This window comes from Mytilus californianus, unplaced genomic scaffold (assembly GCF_021869535.1).
Source record: "Mytilus californianus isolate M0D057914Y unplaced genomic scaffold, xbMytCali1.0.p SCAF_13, whole genome shotgun sequence".
Classification (NCBI taxonomy): domain Eukaryota; kingdom Metazoa; phylum Mollusca; class Bivalvia; order Mytilida; family Mytilidae; genus Mytilus; species Mytilus californianus.
Window position 1 is genome coordinate 14,672,001 of NW_026262615.1, and position 22,299 is coordinate 14,694,299.

The window sequence follows — 22,299 nt, forward strand, 5'->3', positions numbered from 1 at the left end:
AGAATTTTTTTTTATGTGCTAAAATATTGAACATTCTATAAACAGTAAAAGACCTCTTTTGCAAATTAATGAATTTATTAGAAAACTTGATAATTTTAACTATATACAGATTGAAAGTACAAGAAATATATCCTAGATCATTAATACACTTGATTATATCTAGCGACACCATAAATTCTAAAATAAATTATGATAAATTATGGTCTGTTAATATACTCGTACTTCTAATAGTAAAGGTTTCTCTAGAAATATTCCATTGTATTACTGTTATGTTACAATTTTTTTTATTGCTGCTTTTGTTTGTTTTTGTTGCTTTTTGTTAATTCTGTTGAATGCACAGAATCTTCTTGCAGTAATATGATAGTAAAAGCAGACATGTAAATATACAGATAACAATGACATTCTTCGCAAGATTTTTTGGATAAATATTTTAATATATAAAGGAAGAACAATACTTTCGGTTGTTTAAAAAATAGTAGCATGTAAATTTTAATATATTTTAACTTTGTACTCATAAATCATCTTTTAAAGCTATTGTAGTTGCAGCTTTGTCTCTGTCATTTTAATTTATGTATTAAAGAACATGTTAACATTGAATATGATTATTATTGATATAAAAAATTCTTGAATCCAATAAATTAAGTTTTATTAATATATATGTTTTTGCAGGTTTAGAAGAGCAGTGAGGTTTATAGAAGAGCAGTCGAGATTTATAGAAGAGCAGTGAGGTTTATAGAAGAGCAGTCAGCGAGATTTATAGAAGAGCAGTGAGGTGTAAAGAAGAGCAGTCAGTGAGATTTACAGAAGAGCAGTGAGGTTTAAAACGAAAAACAGCTTAATACAGAAAAAAAAGGTATCCAGAGCCAAGTCTTTTTGCAAAAATGACAGTAAATGTGTTATAATTTTAAAGTTTTATACCAGTGTATTCTTTCCATAATAAAACTATGTTCATTTCTATTTAATTCTTGATGATTTGCCTTGCAATTAATCATTCATTTAGAAAAAAAATGATTTTGACGAAAGGGAGATAATTTGATTTACAAAATTTATGATATTTTATATTTTTTGCAAAATTGTATTTTTCTATGCTACACATCTTATTTAAAGGTATATTTTTATTTTTATTAAACCAGTTAAGTAATTTTGGAAATAAAAAGTAAGCCAAATATTATTTATTTTTGAAAATATTCATGGTTGACGCTTTTTGTGGGGAATATTTAAGGTTAGATAATTTGACTGACATTTTTTAAATCTTTAAACATGGATAGAAAAATGTTATCTCAGATTATCTTGTATTTATTGCTGTTTTATATCAGTAAGACTCTGAACTAGTGGAATGTTACTTCAAATTACTTAGAAATATCACTAAAAAAATCACTTGAGCATTGCTACATATAGCATTATTTTTTGCATGTAATATTTGCCACTGTACGTTTACCACAGTGTTACAACGAATGCGTTGATAAGAACGACCTTCTAAACTTAATATATCATGTAAACATATAGCTATTTATAGAATTTTACATACTATGTGTACCGGATGTAGTTGCGATTTAATACTGACTATAGAAGACACAATATATTGCAGCCTGCAATGTGACAAATAAATTTGAACCAGGTAGGATATTATATTGTTATCTTATTTCATGTGCAAACAAATAATTATACAACAGAAAAAGCAAATAGAACAAGCTTTACTCATGACAATATTCACGAAATGAAAATGATCAATAATACATTTGATAAGTCATGTGACATGTGTGAGTAACGTGTACAAATGCACCATTTATTTTTTTTTAATTTGCCAACGGTCAAGCTCAAATCAATATGAACGAACACATATTATTTATGGAACAAAACTTAACATGAATATTATAAATTTACTTACAGGTAATATATTTATAACGATAAAATATACTTAAGGATGTTCGCTACTCTTGTTTTTGACTTTTTGTCAGATATTCGGAATCCTCTAGTTTTATCCATGTGGTGCCAATAAAAATTTTGCCCACTGACCCCTACTTTTCTTTTCATAATTTTCTTGCATATAGTTTTAAAAGTCATTTTTGAAAATTTTATAAAATCCTTGTTATTTTTTCATTGTTTTTGAAAAGAAAAAGGTGTCAATGTTAAATGTATGAAAAATCTAGAGAAAACCATTTCCCGCCAATTTTTCAATTGATTATATCTCAAAAACTAGAACACGGACCTATCGTTTTTTTCTAATCTTTAAGTTCCCTTATTCATATTCTTTCAATCTATAACAGTCTTTTATAAACCTTGTTATTTTGAAACAGAGGAGCAAACATCCTTAAGGTACATATTCTTTAAACTAATGTCATTTCACTATACACAGGCATGCACTAATGTCATTTCACTATACACAGGCATGCACTAATGTCATTTCACTATACACAGGCATGCACTAATGTCATTTCACTATACACAGGCATGCACTAATCAATTCACTCATACGTATTTACAGCACTGTCCAATCATATATATCTATAAAATCGGAAAATTACATATTACTATTGTTTAATATAAATAATACATAGAATATACTCGCATAAAGAATAAAAAAATTAACTACACTGAAAAAAATATAGGTGGTTTGGTAAACATAATTACGAACTTCCACAAATTTCGAATATTTCAAATCCTTCAACAAACTCCTCAAGTAATACTCAATCATGCGACATATATGTGCCGGACTATATATGTATTTGGACAATACGTGTATTGGCATGACCATATGCGTATACTCGTATATATGGTCCAATCATACGCATATGGCCGGACTATATGAGTATTTTACTTGTTTGGTTTTCAACGGGCTGGACCATTTTTAGTATTTAGAACATATCGGTATTTTTCGAATATATTTTAACTTCCTTCGCAGGAACACACAGCTCGTTTTCCGAATAAAAAATCGACACAACTGAAATCCTAAATATTTGACATATAGTTTGAACCTTTTGTGTATCTTTTATCTTGCCCTCACTAGAGTCAGTTTAAAGCGCCCGTCGCCGTTTTTGTCCGTAAGTGAAACATGCGTTTAAAGAGGCACTAGCTGTCAAATTCATGTTCACCGATTTGACTCAAACTCATATTCGACTTATTGCATACTAAAACGTATATCCAAATAAAAAAAAGAGTATAAAATAAACAATTTACGATGCATAAACTCGAAATAATATATCAGCATTCCGTGTGTATTTTAGTCTAGACACCATCTAATTAACCATCGAGATCACCGTCCGAAGACTGCCTAGGGTTATATAACCCGATATAAACATAAACATAGATATAAAAAGATAGCGAACTCGTTCAATTGGATTTTTCTTGGTCTGTTTTATAAATTTTATTATAGGTTAAAACAATATGTTAATAATCGTTTTTACCTGTATAAGAATGATTTTTGCAGATCAAATCAGTCAACCAAATGGTTTACACTTGTTTCACTTTCAATATTGACATTCTTTTTCCTTTTACTAGCTGAACACGCCTAGTTCATGTGTAACCCATCTTTAGCTAAGAGGTTCAATTGAAGTTCACATGAATACGGATTTAATGAGGTCGAATTTTTCACTTGCAAGTGAATTATTCATTAGCGATGTTTCTTTGCTTATTATTACAAAACTGAACCAAACTGGCTGTTAAAAGCGAATTTTTATTTCACTATTTCACTTTCATTAATGATTGAACAAAAAAATCCTGTTTTATTTTTTTGTATATCTTGTAGCTAGTGCCCCTTTTAGAGTTAGAAATAGATCTTTTTACCTTCTTTTTCCCCGGTGTTTAGATTTATTTTGTTTTTATTTTCCACATACGAAAAGAGGGGCATCAATTGTATACTGCCTCTTCTTTTTACAGATATGTGCAGAAAATATTGTATGATGAGAATAATGTCAGCAAGAATAGGCAGACATGTAAATTTTTTATGTCTTAATCTCTTCCTGTTCATTACATGACCTTAATTGTTTACCATCTTTTCCTTTTACAGATATTTTGTGTGTAGAAACATATTGTATGAAGAGAATGTTGTCAGCAAGAATAGGCAGACATGTCAAAAGGCTTGCAATTAACTGTCCGAAGTTATATTCTTCAACTGTTGACAAGGAAACAGAAGCTGTATCAGATGGGGCAAAATCTTTCAGAGAAATTCCAGGTCCAAAAGGAATGTACAATATTCCATATTTTGGAACGGCTCTACATTTTAAACCGTTCAGTAAGTAAGAATAATGTCCTTTTACAAAAACAACTCGTTATCTGCGAAGACAGTGATCAGAAACAAGACAACGTGGGTAAAATTTTCCGACGTGAAAAGGTTTTCAAATTCCTCATCATTCGTTTTTAACTGACTATATTAAGTTTAGTTTGCGCAATATGTTAATTGGTTTTGAAATTTCGTTTTTTATATTTTTTCTTAACCGTTAAAGTCTTGGTAAGTAACAAATATTTGGTATGATATGTTTTAGTTTTATCGGATTTGATGTGGTCTTATTTTGGTTCATATTCCCCATGCTTCCAGACATTTGTCCATTTGTTAAAAACAGGTCGAATCAGCAGATTGCAAAAAAGTAACAACAAAAATACTGAATTCCAACAAGGTAAATTCAAAAAAAGGGAATTCAAAGTCCAAGTTATATACCTTGCTAAACCTGCCACTCTATGAACATTATTTATAGTTCCGTCATATTATAAACATTGGTTGAGTAACCCAACCAGACATACATTTGTAATTGGTTGATGTGATACTAATTAGGACCCATCAGGCAAAAGTGGTATGTAAACATACATCACATATATACAACACAACTGAATACAAAATCAAAATAACCGTACAAATAAATTAGGAGATAGCTGTATTGTATTTTAAACTTGGCCTTCGTAAAACGTAGATTTTACTGTCGCAAATTGAGTTTACCTAGCGACGCGGAGCAATTCAAAATGGTGGCTTTCTTAGTTACGGACTGGAAGAACGTGGAATCTAACCCTTCAAAATATTTGTCAATTTAACGTCCAATGAAAATTATCGTTACAAATGAATTGCATTAGAATAGTTGATAGTAAATCTGACATGTTTTTGTAGTTGATAGTACATATAGTTGCCGCACTAGTATACCTTTATTAAATACTATAATATAATATAAATACAAGGGTAAAAAAAGTAAACAGCACTAAAAACCTCTTCCGTCCGAAATTGCAAAGAAGACTGTTGACTGTCTATTGTCGTCTAATGATACATTTGACATTTGTGCGGCCAGTCATACAATAAGCATTCGTCATTATATTTAAACTACTAGTACACGTATATGTCCACTTTTATAACAGCAAACTATGAACTTAATGACCTACCAGAAATTCTTACTAATATGAGGGAACAATATGGTGACATAGTGAAGATGCGTATTGGCAGAGACTATTTTGTATATATGTTTGATCCGGACTACACCCAGACGGTACTACAGCTCCCATACAAAGAATTCTTTGCATACCAACTGGATTTACCTGAAGTATTTACGAAAAGAACAGGACTACCTAAAAGTTTAACATTAATGTAAGTTTAAGCTACTGTGGATGCATTTATTTTTGAGGGTACCAATTTTTGTAGTTTGAGGAAACATTGTATTTTCGTGGATATTTGATATCGTGGTGTTGCCAAAGTATTATCGCATAGAGAAAAAAGTACTTCATGGAACATGTAAATTTGCGGTTCCCTTATACCCATGAAATCGACGAAAATTGGTATCCAACGAATAATAATGAATTTCCAGTATATGCCAGTTTGAAATTGACTGACATTTGATACAATCATTAATGATTTAGAGCGTATCAGTTATTACACCGGGGGCCGTATCAGTTGAAGTTATTATACCGGGGGCCGTATCAGTTGAAGTTATTATACCGGGGGCCGTATCAGTTCAGCTTTAATGGTCGTATGAAACTTAATTATTATTGAATAAAAGATGAACAATAATCCACAATACAACTGATTGGGTGCTTCGGGTCGGTAATGCTTTGCCTCTACTGGTGGCACCCGTTGTGTTGCTCATAGCAGAAATGGTTTGACGACAAGTCGCTTTTGATGATGCCACAATCGTGGAAAAGAGAAAAGGATTAATTATGATTACGACAAGTGAACCAAGTCAGATGCCTGTAATCAATTGGTTGTCTTTTTAACTGCATATCATATTTTTCTTCGTTTATTGCTCTGTACATCATTTAGTTTCTCGTTTGAATTATTTTACATTTGTCATTTCGGGGCCTTTTATAGCTGACTATGCGGTACGGGTTTTGCTCATTGTTGAAGGTCGTACGGTGACCAATAGTTGTTAACTTCTATGTCATTTGGTCTTTAGTGGATAGTTGTCCCATTGACAATCATACCACATCTTCTTATTCCTATACTCATCCATGGTCATCTATGATACAGATAATACATAACAGTCAACAAAACCATGATAATATTCGTTAATTTAAAATTTCGAAGGGTCGACTTCAGTTTACCATTTGAAACTTTGATTTAGACCTCCCTAAAAACAGTAACCAAAAACAGTAACTAGGTAACACTGAAATATATTATTGGAAAAACAAGCCCTAGATTTTTGTTATTAACTGGGCGATATTTAATGTATATTCAGACTTTGCTTGAATATTGTTACCGAAACAATCGAAGGTTAACATTGCGAAAAATTGAAAACAATCAGACCCTCATGTCAATGTTGGTGTGATGTCAAAATATTAATACGTAGACTTTACTATATCTAGTTCAATGATCAACACTATTTACTTAACTGTAAATGTGTTATTGATAATGACTTGATTGTGCTATTTTGTCATTTTAAAGCAGAAATCAATAAAAAGAATATGTTTTTGGAATGGTACAGAAAACACTATTAAATGGCATATAAAGATACTTTGTATTAACAGATAGAACTAATGTCCCCCGTCTTTCATACAAAACTACACATAAACTATACAGTTTTGTATCCAATAAAGAACAAAAATATCGTTTGACACTGGAAGCGATTTTGTCTGTGTAAATATGACAAGTATGTTTCGGAACAAATCTGGAATGAGCTGCGGAACCATTACTAGTATTTGATTTGTGCTTATCATTCCTCACTTTTGCTATGTTTTAAGATACACTTTATTTTGCATACTATCCTTTTAACTTTTATATGTCATATATGGTATCTTTCTATGCACTGTAATTAAAATGACTAGGCAAACCAATTAGAGCCATAAATGTTTTTTTTATATGAATAACAAATAGGGAAGGTAAGGAGTGGAAGGAGCTTCGAAAACCAGCTCAAGAAAAGATGCTACGTCCAGCCGTGGTTGCAAGTTACGGCCCCTTGATAGAACAGGTTACTGATGATTTTGTTGATATACTCAAACAAAAGAAATCGGTTGATGATTTGAAAATGACATTAATGAACTACACTACTGAGAGTAAGTATACTTTCTATATATTTGTATTATATGCACCAAAATGTTAATTCAAAGAGGTTTATTTTTTCGGAGTTAAAATTTCAAAATTTCAAGTACCAAACCTATCCACGAGATTTTATTTTCGCAATCGCCTTGTCCCTTATATTGATTCACCCAAAAGTTTTATCAAGAAGGGGGATTTCCCTCAATTTTATCTTTTATCTGAAATTTTCAAAAAACCCATTGCAGATATTTCCTTCTTTACAGTTTGAAGAATTAAAAAACTAATTAAACTTAATGATGTTATGTTCTAAACAGACATACCAGTAACTGCATAGAATAAAGCTACATGTTCAAATGAAAACAATACGTCTAAATTAATCACCGAAGTTTAAAAGACGATTTATAAAAGATCAATTATAAAACACATGAACAGATAACTCATAAAAAAATTAGCGAAACCTTCAATCCACATATTTTTCGAACTGAAAGCGTTTAGTACCAGAAATTAAAACATTTCGTGCTAAACGTTTGTTTTTTTATTTTACCTTCATTAGGAGCGTTCAATCCAAACGTGGATAAATCCTACTTTGTAAAAAATCACTCTGATTCAAACAAAAAAATCTCTGAAACTAATATTATCAATATGCTTGATTTCTTGACTGACAACATATTTGTAACCATTGGAGGACGTGTTATTCAACAAACAATCGGCATTCCCATAGGAATCAACTGTGCCACCTTTTCTAACTGACTTGTTCCTTTATTCATATGAGACTGATTTCATACAGGAACTTCTTAGGAAGAAAGAAAAGAAGTCAGCAGTATCCTTTAACTTTACTTTCCGCTATATAGATGATGTTCTCTCACTAAATAATTCAAAATCTGGTGACTATGTTGGACGCATTTATCCCATCGAACTTGAGACAAAGGATACAATAGATAATGTTAGGTCTGCCTCATATCTTGACTCACATCTTGAAATTGATAATGAGGATCGGTTGAAAAGAAAGCTTTACGAGAAAAGAGATGATTTCAGCTTCCCAATTGTGAACTTTCCATTTCTATGTAGCAATATTCCAGCAGCGCCTGCATACGGAGTATATATCTTCCAGTTGATACGGTATTCCAGGGCTTGTATTTCTTATCATATCATAATTTCTTTGATAGAGGGTGACTGCTCACAAGGAAGCTATTAAACTAAGCATTCCGAGTGGTGAAGTTGAAATCATCCCTTCCATAAATTTTACGGACGCCATCACGAGATGGTTTACCGTTATGGAATATCCGTTTCACAGATGATAGCGGATATGTTCCTAATGCCGTTACTACACTCCCGTCCCCCTCTCACGAATGTGACGTACCGAATTATACTTATTACCGGATTTGTACTAACACTAGCAACACGACGGGTGCCACATGTGGAGCAGGATCTGCTTACCCTACCGGAGCACCTGAGATCACCCCCAATTTTGGTGATTCGTGTTGCGCAGCATTTATTTCTCTATGTTGTGTTTTGTGTACTATTGTTTGTCTGTTTGTCTTGTCTTTTTTTAGCCATGGCGTTGTCAGTTTATTTTCGACTTATGAGTTTGAATGTCCCTTTGATATCTTTCGCCTCTCTTTTAGAAAACAAGAATAACAAAGCGTTAGTTTATAGTACAAAAAATAAAGGGACTAAAACAAATAGCCAAATTCATCTAAGGTCAATTTGGCTTCAGGGAGATTGAATCTTAGTATCAACATGTACAAATAAGGCACTAAAAGCGTATTGTACCGTTTTCACATGCGTACACACATAATTTTGTTCCAGGTGTCGCAATGTTGTGCTTTAACAGAAGACTAGGAAGCATCGATAGTGAGGAATCACCCGAGATAGCAAGATGTATTACGGAGTTTTTCACATTGCTTCAGAAATCACTGATAATGCCGTTTAAGACTTTTAAATATTTTAGAACCCCATTGTATAAGCGATTCGAAGAAGTAAGACTACGCATCCAAAGGTAGGTATACGTTTATTGCATCTTTAACGTGGATCATAGGCTTAAAGATCCACTTTGTAGAAAAAGTAATTGTTTTGATAAATAAGAAATCTTCGATAAATGACAAGTTCAAGCTGGTTTCTTCCTCATACGTTGCATGAACAACACGACGGGTGCCACACGAGGAACAGGACCTGCTTTCCCTTCAGGAGCACTTGATTGATTATTTTCAGACCACCTATTTTACGACTTTACTGTAGTTCAAAATCTTAGGTAAAATAAAAATTCGATGACTATATTATGAATAAATGCTGTCGGGCTGCATCAATGTTTGAATGACTGTAGGTTCTGGTAAAATATGTTGTCTTAAATTAGCAGATTACAAATTTGAGGCAACAGTAGTTTTCTAATGTTCAAATCTCATTATTCTACCAAAAGAAGCGAGACATGGGGCGTCGAAAGGATACGTGTCTCCTGTTATGAATCACCTGCCGCGCAAATCCACACTAGGTTAAACTCATAACTAGAAATATGGCGATTTAAAGAAAAAATAATTTGTTCTCATTATACTCAATACAATTGTTCTGAAATTGTCCTAACATTTTGCATATTTGAAACAAACATTAAGTCTATGAACTGTGTTAAAAAATATATAGAGTACTCATATTTGTCTTATCAAGCATTGTAGAAAAGGAATTAAAGGCACAGCTTGATGTCTTGAATCAGCTGAAAAAGGAAAATCAGTTAGATGATTACTTACAAAAAGATCCCAACTTTATGTACTCAATGTTGGCAGACCCTAGAATGACGCTTGGAAAAATTACTAGTATAGTGACAACATTATTTAGTGCAGGAATAGATTCAGTAAGTCTTCTTCAACCCCTTTATATTAATTCTAGGCATGTGGAAATTTTAACTTAATTCAACTAAAACATCCTACTTAAGTAGATATTCATTAAAAAGTATCAACACAAGAGCAAATGAAGTATTCAAATAGACTCCAAAAATACATACACACATTGAATGGGACAAATTTACAGCAAAGGTTTTCCATCTGGTCACCAAAGGCTTATATCCTCAGCGGAATTTAATCCCTTGCTGTGACTTCGTTGCAGCACCCTACACAATTTTAATCCTGGTATCTATGGTGAGTTTATTAAAATATATATTCTCTAGTACTATCTTTATCAGCTTTTGAGTTGTTTAAGGTTTTCTTTAAATGTCTGTTATATATAAAAACAATGAGATGCCAACGAGACAACTATTCACCAGAGATCAAAGTACATAATAACAGCTATATGTCACTACACGGCCAAAGCTTCCTAAGGTCAACCTTAGTTTTAAATACCTATCAAAGAAGTATTTCAAACAAAATATTTTGTGGATGACGTCAATACCGATCACTGACCACTAAGGTAATGGTACACTAGCAGTCCACCAGCAGAAGTATTGACCCAATACTATGAATTGATAATATCCTTTGCCACAGTGTTAGAAAATGACAATTAAATTGATAAATTTGGAAATAAATGTTTTTTTCAGACAGCCAACAGTTTATTATTTGCCTTGACTGATTTAGCCTTGCACCAAGAAAAGCAGCAGAAATTGTACCAGGAAATTCAGACTGTTGTTGGAGATAGCACACACTTAACCAAAGAACATTTAGCTCAAATGTCATATCTAAAGGCTTGCATCAAAGAATCACAGAGGTAATGGTTTAATACAGTCCTTGATTTGTGTAAACTTCCCACTAACACCATTACACCATTACACAATAAACCATACACCATTAGAACATAAAAAAATCCCAGAGGAAATAGTTTGATAAGTCATTGAATGGTGTAAACGTTTTGTTACATTGTCACATAAACTATCATGCTCACCCAAATTTGTCAATGCAACTGAACTATTAACAACTGTCAAACAAGATGGAGGTTTAGCTAGCTATCAAACCAGGTATAACCCACCATTTTCGGAAATTCCTGTACCTAGCCAGGAATATAACAGTTGTTTTTCACTCGTTCCGTTGATTGATAACGTAAGTTTTGTCAGTTTTTATGGAATTTCCTCTTTTTGAATTGAACTTGAAGTTCGGTACTTTTGTTATACTTTTTTTCTAATTACACTAAACACCAAACACGATCACACCATACACTAATACACATCAAAAAATCTAAGAGTAAAAGAGAGGCGAAAGATACCAGAGGGACATTCAAACTCATAAATCAGTAAATGTTTTAATAAGTCCTTGAATGGTGAAAATGTCCCACATACACAACAAACCAATACATTATGATACACCATAAACCATTACACAATACATCATAAAACATCACAAAGATAATGCTTATATAAGTGTTTGAATGATGTAAACTTTCCATTTATACTATCTACCATTACATAATACACTATACGCCATTACACCATCATAGCATTACAGAGTGAAAATTTTAATAAGCACTTGAAAGGTGTAAACTTTCAATTTGGACTATTCACAATTACACCGTCAACCAAACATTATTACACCAACAATAACATGAATAAGTCACAGAGTGAATGTTTAAAGGGGACATACAAAAATAGTCAAAGTCACATTCAAATTTGGCCGATGAAGTTGAACTCATAGTTTCTTTTAAAATAATTTCTCAATTTTAAAATGTTAACAGTTTGATTTTGATTTACTTTGACATAAGCAGATGTATGAATAATTTTCATAAATTTCATATCAGAATTATTATTTTAATATACTGTTAATCATGTGTATGCGTAGGCGAACGTTCCCTATTATGACAGGACCTGCAAGGTTTATGGAATGGGACACAGTTATTGGTGGTTACACTATTCCAAGAAAGGTTATTATTTTTTTATTTTAAAGAAGATTTAGATCTGAAGTCGTTTTTAAAAGAATGCAATAGAATTTCCATATGTATCGCAAATATATTTTTCATTACAATCTACCCGTCTTTTAAAATTTCAATACAGACTAGGAAGTATGTCTCAAAAGCACCTGTATCTTACATCTGGATACAGAACTTATAAGATTCTTTTATCTCTACTACTTTTATTTTTTTCTTTATTCGCGACACCTATCTTACATCAATAAATTTTGTCAATTTACCATCGTGTGTTAAATATGAAATTTGCGCAACACTTTATCTTTAACTTAAAAAAACGATTTCAGGAATAATTTTACATTAGACTTATTTATTATTATTAAATTTGTAAGCACCTTTTGTTACTTTGGAGTGTGTTTTTAGTAAGACCCATTGGTGTCTTCAAGACCTTCTGACAAATAAGGATATCTGTTTCGAAACTTCTCTTAGCAATGGACCCTAAACATAATTTTTATATTTGTTTTAATTCTACATTAAACTAAGGGCTCAGCAATGTTTATTGTCAATCTGAACTGTTAAAGTTATAATTCAGCATTTGCTATCAATTTCTAAAACTTTTATTGGTGCTATCACCTACCATAAGTGTAACATTTTTTGCATGAATAACATAAAATGCATTAATAGTTTCGTAAGTGGAATGAGAGCTGCTAGAATGTCCGAATCATTTGTGTTTTTTTGGTGCTACCTATTTTATACAACTAGTTCATAAATGTTTTGTAGTATATATTTGTGTTTATCAAATTCTATGCGACTGCCACACAAGTGAAAGGTTTAGCTAGCTATAAAACCAGGTTTAATCCACAATTGTCTACATAAGGAAATGCCAAAATATGACAGTTGTTTTCCATTCGTTTGATGTCTTTGAGCTTTTGATTTTGCCATTTGGGTACAGATGCGCAATTCATTTAAAAAAGGCGGCAATGGTAGCATTTTCCTCAATTCCTCTGCTCATATCGTAAACTTGGATATGTTTGATGACTCGTTTCGAAGCTGAAACATTTTCACATATGTGGTTAAATTTTCAGGGTACAAAGTGCGATTCATTTTTCCGTAAATTAGCACACCCCGAAAATCCTTTCGTGATGCGACTCCTTGAGGTAAAAAAATCCCTTTTTTCACACAATAAATTCTTTGAAAATTTAGTTCTTTGCATACATTTAATAACTCATAGTATTTAAACCTTTGTTCTATGTTCCTCTGCTCTCCAAATCTGCACAAAGTGTTAAGCTCAGTCACTTGTTAAAAATTGAAACATGTTCAATATCACTACACAGAGATTTTTGTTTACGCCAAATTTATGTGTTCCTCAATTTGAGGCGCATTAGGCATATTGACCCATTTGATAAGGGCTTTTCCGTTTTGAATTTTCCCTGGAGTTCTGTATTTGTAAGCAAAACAAAATATTTCAAATAAATCAGCTGTCAGGCAATTATGTTTGTTGAGCTTGCTCGCATTTTTTTTTGTAGATATAAAGGAACTATATACAACTGTCATGCAAGTGGGAGATTTAACTATCGTAAAACCAACTATTTTGTCTTTTTGAATTACACTACTGTATAAAATGCAACAATGTAACTTTAACTTTGAAAACAAAGCAATGACGATATTACCTAATTTTGAACTCGAGGAGGATTTGAAATAACTAAATAATTGAATTTTATTACAGACATTAGTCAATCTTAATATGGCAGCTATGGTAATCGACGAACGATTTTTTCCGAAGGCGAAAGAATATATCCCAGAAAGATGGCTAAGAAATGTCAATGATGAAATTACTAAAGGCCAGGAGTTCCCTTTTGCTTTTAAGCCATTTGGATTTGGTCCAAGGGGTTGCATTGGTCAAAGATTTGCTGAAATGGAAATGCAAATTGGAATTACAAAGGTAGTTTAACTAATGAGAAACAAAAATTATGTAGTATTAAATTATGACACAAACGTCGCTTGATCTACTAGAATATATAAAAAAATAAATGCCGCCTTTTTTAATTTGCCGTTTAGTATTTCAAAGTCACAATGAGCACTTTAAGTAAAACTATATAACTGAGCCCGAAAATTCATTTTTCAATTAAAAAAAAAGAAGCAAACACTTAAAAATACAGTTACATATAGATACTTCTTAACCATGTAGAAAGGTTTTATTATGCACTTTGAATGTGATAAAATATGATGAAAACTGTATAGTCATTATAGAAGCATTAAATCTAGGAAAACAAACACTTCTCAGTATTAAAACACCACCACTACATAACGTCCGAATTTGAGCTGGACATACAAAACGTATTCAACAGATACATTTACGGTGTTTATAACACCACCATTCATAACTATACCAACAGTATACAAGTAGATATTATCATTTGTACAGAGGAGGAGTCAGACTTTATTAATTGTCGAGATTTGCATCTAGTGCAGAAACATTGGAAGCGTTATTTTATTGATACTTGTACATTGAGATGAGGGGAATTAAATCTGTTCAATCATATTCAATTGGAACCCTTACAACATATGCAATGTAAAGCTGTCAAGAAAGTATAAGTAAAAAAAGATTTAAATTATACTGCAATGAAATGCAAGGTATATTTCAATTGTACATTAGCATGTTTAATAACATAATCAGCTAGATTATATTTTTATAAAGAAATAACCAAACTATGTGTTTTCCTTTCTGTATAGAAATAAAATAGGACTGATGTCGTTTATGTCTTTAAAACACTCAGTAGACGATGTGAATTTCACCTTGAAGACAGATCATGATCTTTTCGAGTCAAAAATATATTTGATAAGCTTATCTGAAATACCAAATATGTTCGATAAAGGTTTGTTCATGAAAAATATTCTGGATAAGTGGCACACAAGTACAAAGATTGGATACTAAGTACTAGTATGACAATATTTTTGTGTGTCTAGTTGTCAATTGACGCTCAACAATGATGCAAACGACAGATATAAACAATTGAAAAAAAATCAAAACAAAATAGAAGAAAATCAATAAAGTATAGAATTAAAAAATGAAATACCTAACAAAAGAACTAAATTATTTGGTGACTTAGAAAAATAATGCTTTTTGATGATCATTTCTTCTGTCGATGCAAAACACATGGAAACTGTTTTAAAATGCTAATTGGAAAACCATTTTTTCACTTGCTGGTTGTTACCACGTTTGGACAAATTATATATGGATTACCCTAACTATTATAACTTTGACGCGTCTGAAGCGCTTAAAAGATTGACCTTCATCTGGAACTCTCAAACTCAATAATGTGCATGAAAGAATATGATGTATCAGTACTTAAACACGTGATAAGAGAGACATGAAAGTTTCCATTTGCTTAAAATAATTGTTAAAACATTGGGCACATGCATGGGAACCATAATTTTTGTTTGGATGCATATCTCACATATATACATCTTTTTATAACAAATTTACCTTGATCGAAGGGTGTAGCCGATGATTCTTTTAGAAATATATAGATCTTAAAATTGCAGTTAAACTTAAAAATAGCTACACACGATATAACATCAAACTTAAGAAGTTGTTGAACTTGTTGGAAACAAACTTAAAAAAGGATAAGTTTGTCTAAATTGGCATATATTAGAACGGAAATATGGGTTTGAGAAACAGTTTTACAGAGTTCGATTTTTAGGGCAAAATTTATTCCTTCGTGGCCCTACTTATTTGTCTGAGGTAGTTAAAAACTTAGTTTCTGAGCGTTACTGGTGAAGGTCAATCTTTTCATATCACATTTCAAATGATTTAAAATAATATAATAGAAGTTCCATAGGAAATGATAAATATAAACAGGAAAATGGGTGATAATGAAACTATGAATAATATTCTTTTCCAAAATGTCTACCCCTATCATTTTTTCTTCCCTTCATTCGATATCTAAAAACATGAATATTTCTTAATATTTCAAATTATTTAATGTTTTAAGAGAGTTTAATGTCTGCTTGATTACACACATGGTAACGTGAAATCCTGGTTAAAGCTACCACTTTTACTTAAGAGTTTGTAGGATGTACATAATTTGAATTAACGGATTGAATATTTTGTAATTATTTATCTAAATCATTCATAATTAAAATTAATGTTTTAGCTCCTTCGAGATGTTGGTTGACGTTTTTGACTGTTTGGTGCAGAATGTGTAGTTGACTTGATAACCAACTTATCTATATTTTGACTCTCATTAATTAAAGTTCTGTTACCAGGTGCAAGTTTCCAGTGCTGTGGAATATATTCCGTTAATACAATACTGGGATGTATAATTGTTTTATCCTTTATTTTTACAGATTATTCAAAACTTTGAGATTTCAATGCCACCTGGAGTATCAGAGATTAAAACAATATGCCGTACATTTACATCACCTGCACAAAAGGTCACACTTCAGATGCAAGAAAGAAAGGCTATTGCTGAATAATTGTTCAGAAACCGAAATATTAATATGATTAAGAATATATATATGTATATATGTATAAACAGAGTTATTAGCAAGTCTAAATTAAAAACAACGACCAAACCTATGATTGCGTTGGATAAAAACCGCAATTTTTATACGTGTGCATGCAAAACAAATTTCTTGGTAGACAGAGTTATTAGTACATACTTCGCCGATTGCTTTTTTAAATATCAGATGTTTTATGATTCATGTTTATAATTATCATTTATTTTATCAGAATTTTACCAGCATTTTATCAGAAATATCGAAACAGATTTCTCTTTGTAAATGCATTTGCTGAATAAGCGATGTTTCACTTCGTGTTAAACATCAGGTCGTGAATAAATATAGATGACACATGTATATTTAGCGGATAATAAATGTAAAACATAATGCTTCCAGGAACAAGGACGTAAACATTTCCAACACTATTCAAATGTACATGTTATATGTCAATCTTTTAAGTAGATACAATTATCATAGATACCATATATACAATTTTGTACGCCAGACGCGCGTTTCGTCTACGAAAGACTCACCAATGACGCTCGAATCATAGAAATTGAAAAGACTAAATAAAGTACAGTCAGCAAAATCTAGGTACAAATCCCGCTTAAAGCCGTAATTGATCGGTTGTGATTTCTAAAATTCTGATTAATTTAAAAATTAAACCTTTGATTCATGTGGTTCTATTATTATAATGTTGTGTTATTCCATATCTCCTTATTTTTATATTATTATCAAATATATTTTATTTCATCTTCCTTTAAAACCCATATTTTAAACAACCCCAATTTAAATCTCCTAAACAAGCTTAAGCTTATCTCGTGATCATAAATAACAACAAATAATAAAGTGCAATACCACACGGCAGAGCCAGGGCATGTTTTAACAACAATTTAATAACATTTTCAGGAGCAAATTACGAAATATCTTGATAATATCATCATCATACATACATTGTATATAATCAAATAACAATAAACATATGTAAATCATCTCAATATCTTGATGCAAATCAATTTAGATAGCATATACATGAAACTTAACATGACCGAAGATGTAAATCCTGTTGTGCCGAGTGAATTAACCGTAAATCACACAAAACATACCCTAAATGCCATCTATAGGCAGACAATTAAGAGAAAATAATTTCATTCTAATTCATGAAATCGACTGACTGAAATTATACATGTTTGTCCTTTAAAACCATTTTTTCACAACCAGAGATTTCTAAAAAAATTATCTCATGATAATAAATAACAAAAAGTGAGTTCAATACCACGCATAGCCGAGGGCCAAAAACCCAAAGAACGGGACAATTTTGAGGTTAAATCTATATCATGAAATAAAAGTATTTTAAATTAACACAAAACAAACTATAATTCTAGATTGTTGGACACTTCAAGCAAAATTTCTAAAGAGTATCTTTGGCTTTTTTGGAACGCCATCTACCGTGTCACAAAAAAACCACGGTAGATCTTTTCACCACAGAACACCACCTCACATCGGCCAAAAATCACATAACACATAAAAAAGTAAAATCACAAAAATACTAAACTCCGAGGAAAATTCAAAACGGAAAGTCCCTAATCAAATGGCAGTCAAAAGCTCAAACACATCAAACGAATTGATAACAACTGTCATATTCCTGACTTGGTACAGGCATTTTCTTATGTAGAAAATGGTGAAATAAACTGGTTTTATAGCTAACTAAACCTCTCACTTGTATGACAGTCGCATCAAATTCCATTATATTGACAACGATGTATGAAAAAAACACACAGACATAATAGGTAAAAATGTCAAAATTAGGGGTACAGCAGTCAACATTGTGTTATAATCTTAATCACTAAAAAAACAAACAAATATGTCACTAAGAAGTACAAAAAGGCAGATACTAGGTAGACAAAGCGCATTAGCAAAATTGAAAGACAAGAATACAAAAATTTACAATAGCACAATAACACAATGACGGGATGTATAAGTACAGAGCCACGTCTAACATACCTATCTATATCATTTTCATCTTTGCATGAATTGACATAGTTGACTAACCTTCTGAACGAGGATGAATATGTTCATACATATATATGTAACTTGAAAAGGAAATGATAACCAGATAACGAAAACGAAATTAACAGTCTTTCATACATGGGCAGTTGTTAGAACAGTACACTTATTATTTCAAATAAAATTATTGTGAAAATCTCCAATAAAATAAAACGCTCCCTTAACCTTGGTATCGGGTCACCTCGATTAGTAAAATTAAATTATGGCCCATAGATATTTATCGATATCAAAATTTCATGAACCCATTAACAATTCAACGATTTTAAAACAAACAATACTGGGGAGTCACATTAACTCAAAAAAGTGCGATACTAGTTGGTCGACACGGTAAGCGTCTCCTGCTATGAAAGCAGATCCCGCTGTGCCGTTCCCAGAATTTTGCAGCAAAAATGGCATACAATGGTGTAACATCTGCTCAAGGATATCATGATTACAAATAATCAAGACACAGTTACATTTATTATTAAGGCTATAAGTTACCTAGAACTGTTTGCAGTTAGCAATGTCAAGCTTATGGTAAGTTATATACCTATATGGAGTTATTTTCTTCAGAACGACAGGTCATTCTGTTAAAGTTATAAAATAATGACCTACGTCAGGTCGTTTTTTACCATAATGATAATGCAAACTACAGAATATTAAAACATTTAATTCGCGTGTAGTAGCCAATTTGGGTTTTACTGTACAGTTTTCTTTTTTGAACATTTTTTAAAGTTTAGGCAGAAACAATCCCTTCCTCCGTTTATTCGGCTGAAATAAATAACATTTACTCTATTAAACGACAATATATTTCTATTTTAAATAGGGGAACAGTCACGAAGGGGGTATGATATTTGATTCTGATTCTCAATTTTTGAAGAAATAATTTTATTGGCAGGAATAAGAGATAAAACTATTATTCTGAAAAGGTTGTTAAAAAATAGTGACACAATAATCTAAGAGTACAAGAAATTACTTATTGTAATTGCATTTTGTACTAATAAAGTATTTGCTTACATTTGAGTTGCGGCATATGACACACTGTTCTTTTGTTTAAGACTAAATTATATGTGTCACGCGTCTAAAAATAATAACAGATTATTAAAAAACATCAAAAGGCCATGTCCTACAACCAAGCCAGGTTAAATATTATATTTGACATTTTAATAACTATATAATTGATTATACATTTTATAATAAACAATATAATCGTGTGTTATTTCGGTTATTTCGCCGTAAAGATACATAGGATTCACCTTCAAAATAATGAAAAACAGACGAACAGTTTTACAATTGTAATGCAATTTTTATGTAACAATTTTTTTTTTCATTTGCTAAATTCAACCTTCATAAAGGTTAAACAAAAATACCGAACTCTAAGGCAAATACAAAAAGGGGAAGTCCATAAAAACTGACAAAATCAAACGTTATTAATCCTCAGAATAAGTGAAAAACAACTGCCATATTCCTGACTTGGAACAGGCATTTTCATAAAAAATCCATAGTTTACATGTAACTAAGGATTAAGCCACCATACTGAATTGCTTGGATATAAATCAACTACAATAGAATTGAAAAAAATACAACACCTACCTCAAAAACGCCATTTTGATGTGATTTAATTCAAATTTGAAAGAAAAAGTAACGTAATAGCCTTCAATTTGGTAGTTTTCATGTATATGACGTCACGTTTGGCCATTCTGTTTATGCGCCAAAATCATTCATGAAGTTTTGCGGAATTTGATTTATTGTTATTTAATCAATTTTATTTCTTTTGTTCATATGACTTTTGACGTTACCCGGTATTTAGGCATCCCGCCATCGGGTTTTTTTTACTTTAGACATTACTGGTGCAGGTGGGTCCTGAGGAGCGATTCGGACACAAAGGATTTTTCTACGTGTTATTTCTATTTTGATTACACTTGTATTTATATTTACTCAATTTTTACTTTATCGAGAAAGTGTATACTATATACGGTATGTACTATCAACGACAACAACTTTTTTGTGACGCATTGTCAAATTTACGTCAGTGATGAGACATTTGTAGACGAAACGCGCGTCTGGCTTACAAAATTTTAATCCTCAGGAGCCTGTAATTCAGTGGTTGTCGTGTGTTGCTGTGTTACATATTTGTTTTTCGTTCATTATTTTGTACATAAATTAGGCCGTTAGTTTTCTAGTTTTGTCATTTCGGGGCCTTTTATAGCTAACTATGCGGTATGGGCTTTGCTCATTGTTGAAGGCCGTATGGTGACCTATAGTTGTTAATTTCTGTGTCATTTGGTCTCTTGTGGAGAGTTGTCTCATTGGCAATCATACCACATCTTCTTTTTTATATATAATCAATTTATTACTATATACTACACCTTTTTTGTTGTCGTGTTTGCTAGATTATTTTGTATGCTTACACAGATTTGGCTGCTGGATTCTAATTATTGTCACATTAACCTATTATGTCTGATTGGGTTGCTTACTCAATGTTATCAATATAACGGAACTATAAACAACTGTCATACAAGTGGGAGGTTTAGTAAGCAATAAAACCAGGTTTAATCCACCATTTTCCTCGGAAAATGCCTGTACCAAGTCAGGAATATTGCAGTTGTTTTTCACTTGTTCCGTCGATTGATAGCGTTTGATTGTGTAAGTTTTTGTGGTCTTCTCCTTTTTGAATGTGCCTTAGAGTTCGGTATTTTTGTTCCCAAATTGAAATTCAAATTTAGGATCATCTTCAATCATTAATAAGGAATCCTCGATAACAGGCCAAGAGATGAACACGTTTTTAGTTAACCATGTTTACCTCTACCTGTGAACCATCTGCCCTGTTATCTTGCTCAGAAGTTACGGAGAAAAATATACGCAGAAACCAATTTCATTAATATTGCTTTTACCTAAGCTACATGAAAAATAAAACTATTGAAACTGTACCTAAGTCTGTGACAATTATGCAAATGTCAGTTGATACCAACAACATGTATTCGGATTATTTACATGTTATATCATCTATGGTTCGTCTGAACAGGTTTCATACCGAATCATGTTGCAAATTGCAGAATACAGAATCCCTCGTATTGACAAACCTGAGATTATAAAAGGTATTTTCCTACAATAAATTACATTAACAGAGGTATTGATTTTTTCAGTTTGTCAAGTATTTTTACTGACCCTACCGTTCATAACTTTATACCTCCATATTTTTATCACATAGAGCCACCTATAGTTTCTTATACTATTAAAAACCAAGTAGAAGTTTAATTTATATCAGATGTCAGTATATAAAACAATTCTCCTACAAGATGGGACTGTGAATCATCAAAGTTTAAATATTATCTATTTGGCCATGTACTTATAAGGGCCCTCAACATCGTTCAAGACCGATGTTTATAAACTTTCCTAAAAGGACCAAAATATGTATTTAGATTATTTTATGTTCGCTTCGGCAGACAAAACAGCCAAAACTTAGGTAATGGTATGACGTGAATACTACACGG

At 31.8% G+C, this 22,299-nt stretch overlaps 1 protein-coding gene across 1 annotated transcript; it reads left to right on the plus strand.

Annotated features, from left to right (window-relative positions):
* The first annotated feature begins 1,431 nt into the window (after nt 1-1,431).
* On the plus strand, nt 1,432-17,751 carry LOC127723228 (probable cytochrome P450 CYP44). Its single transcript, XM_052229790.1, has 10 exons — nt 1,432-1,618; nt 4,007-4,231; nt 5,338-5,563; nt 7,283-7,461; nt 9,254-9,443; nt 10,103-10,286; nt 10,965-11,131; nt 12,193-12,274; nt 13,983-14,198; nt 16,607-17,751. Exons 2-10 carry the CDS (start codon nt 4,033-4,035, stop codon nt 16,733-16,735), a joined length of 1,572 nt encoding a protein of 523 aa, XP_052085750.1. The 5' UTR covers nt 1,432-1,618; nt 4,007-4,032; the 3' UTR covers nt 16,736-17,751.
* Nucleotides 17,752-22,299: the final 4,548 nt, after the last annotated feature.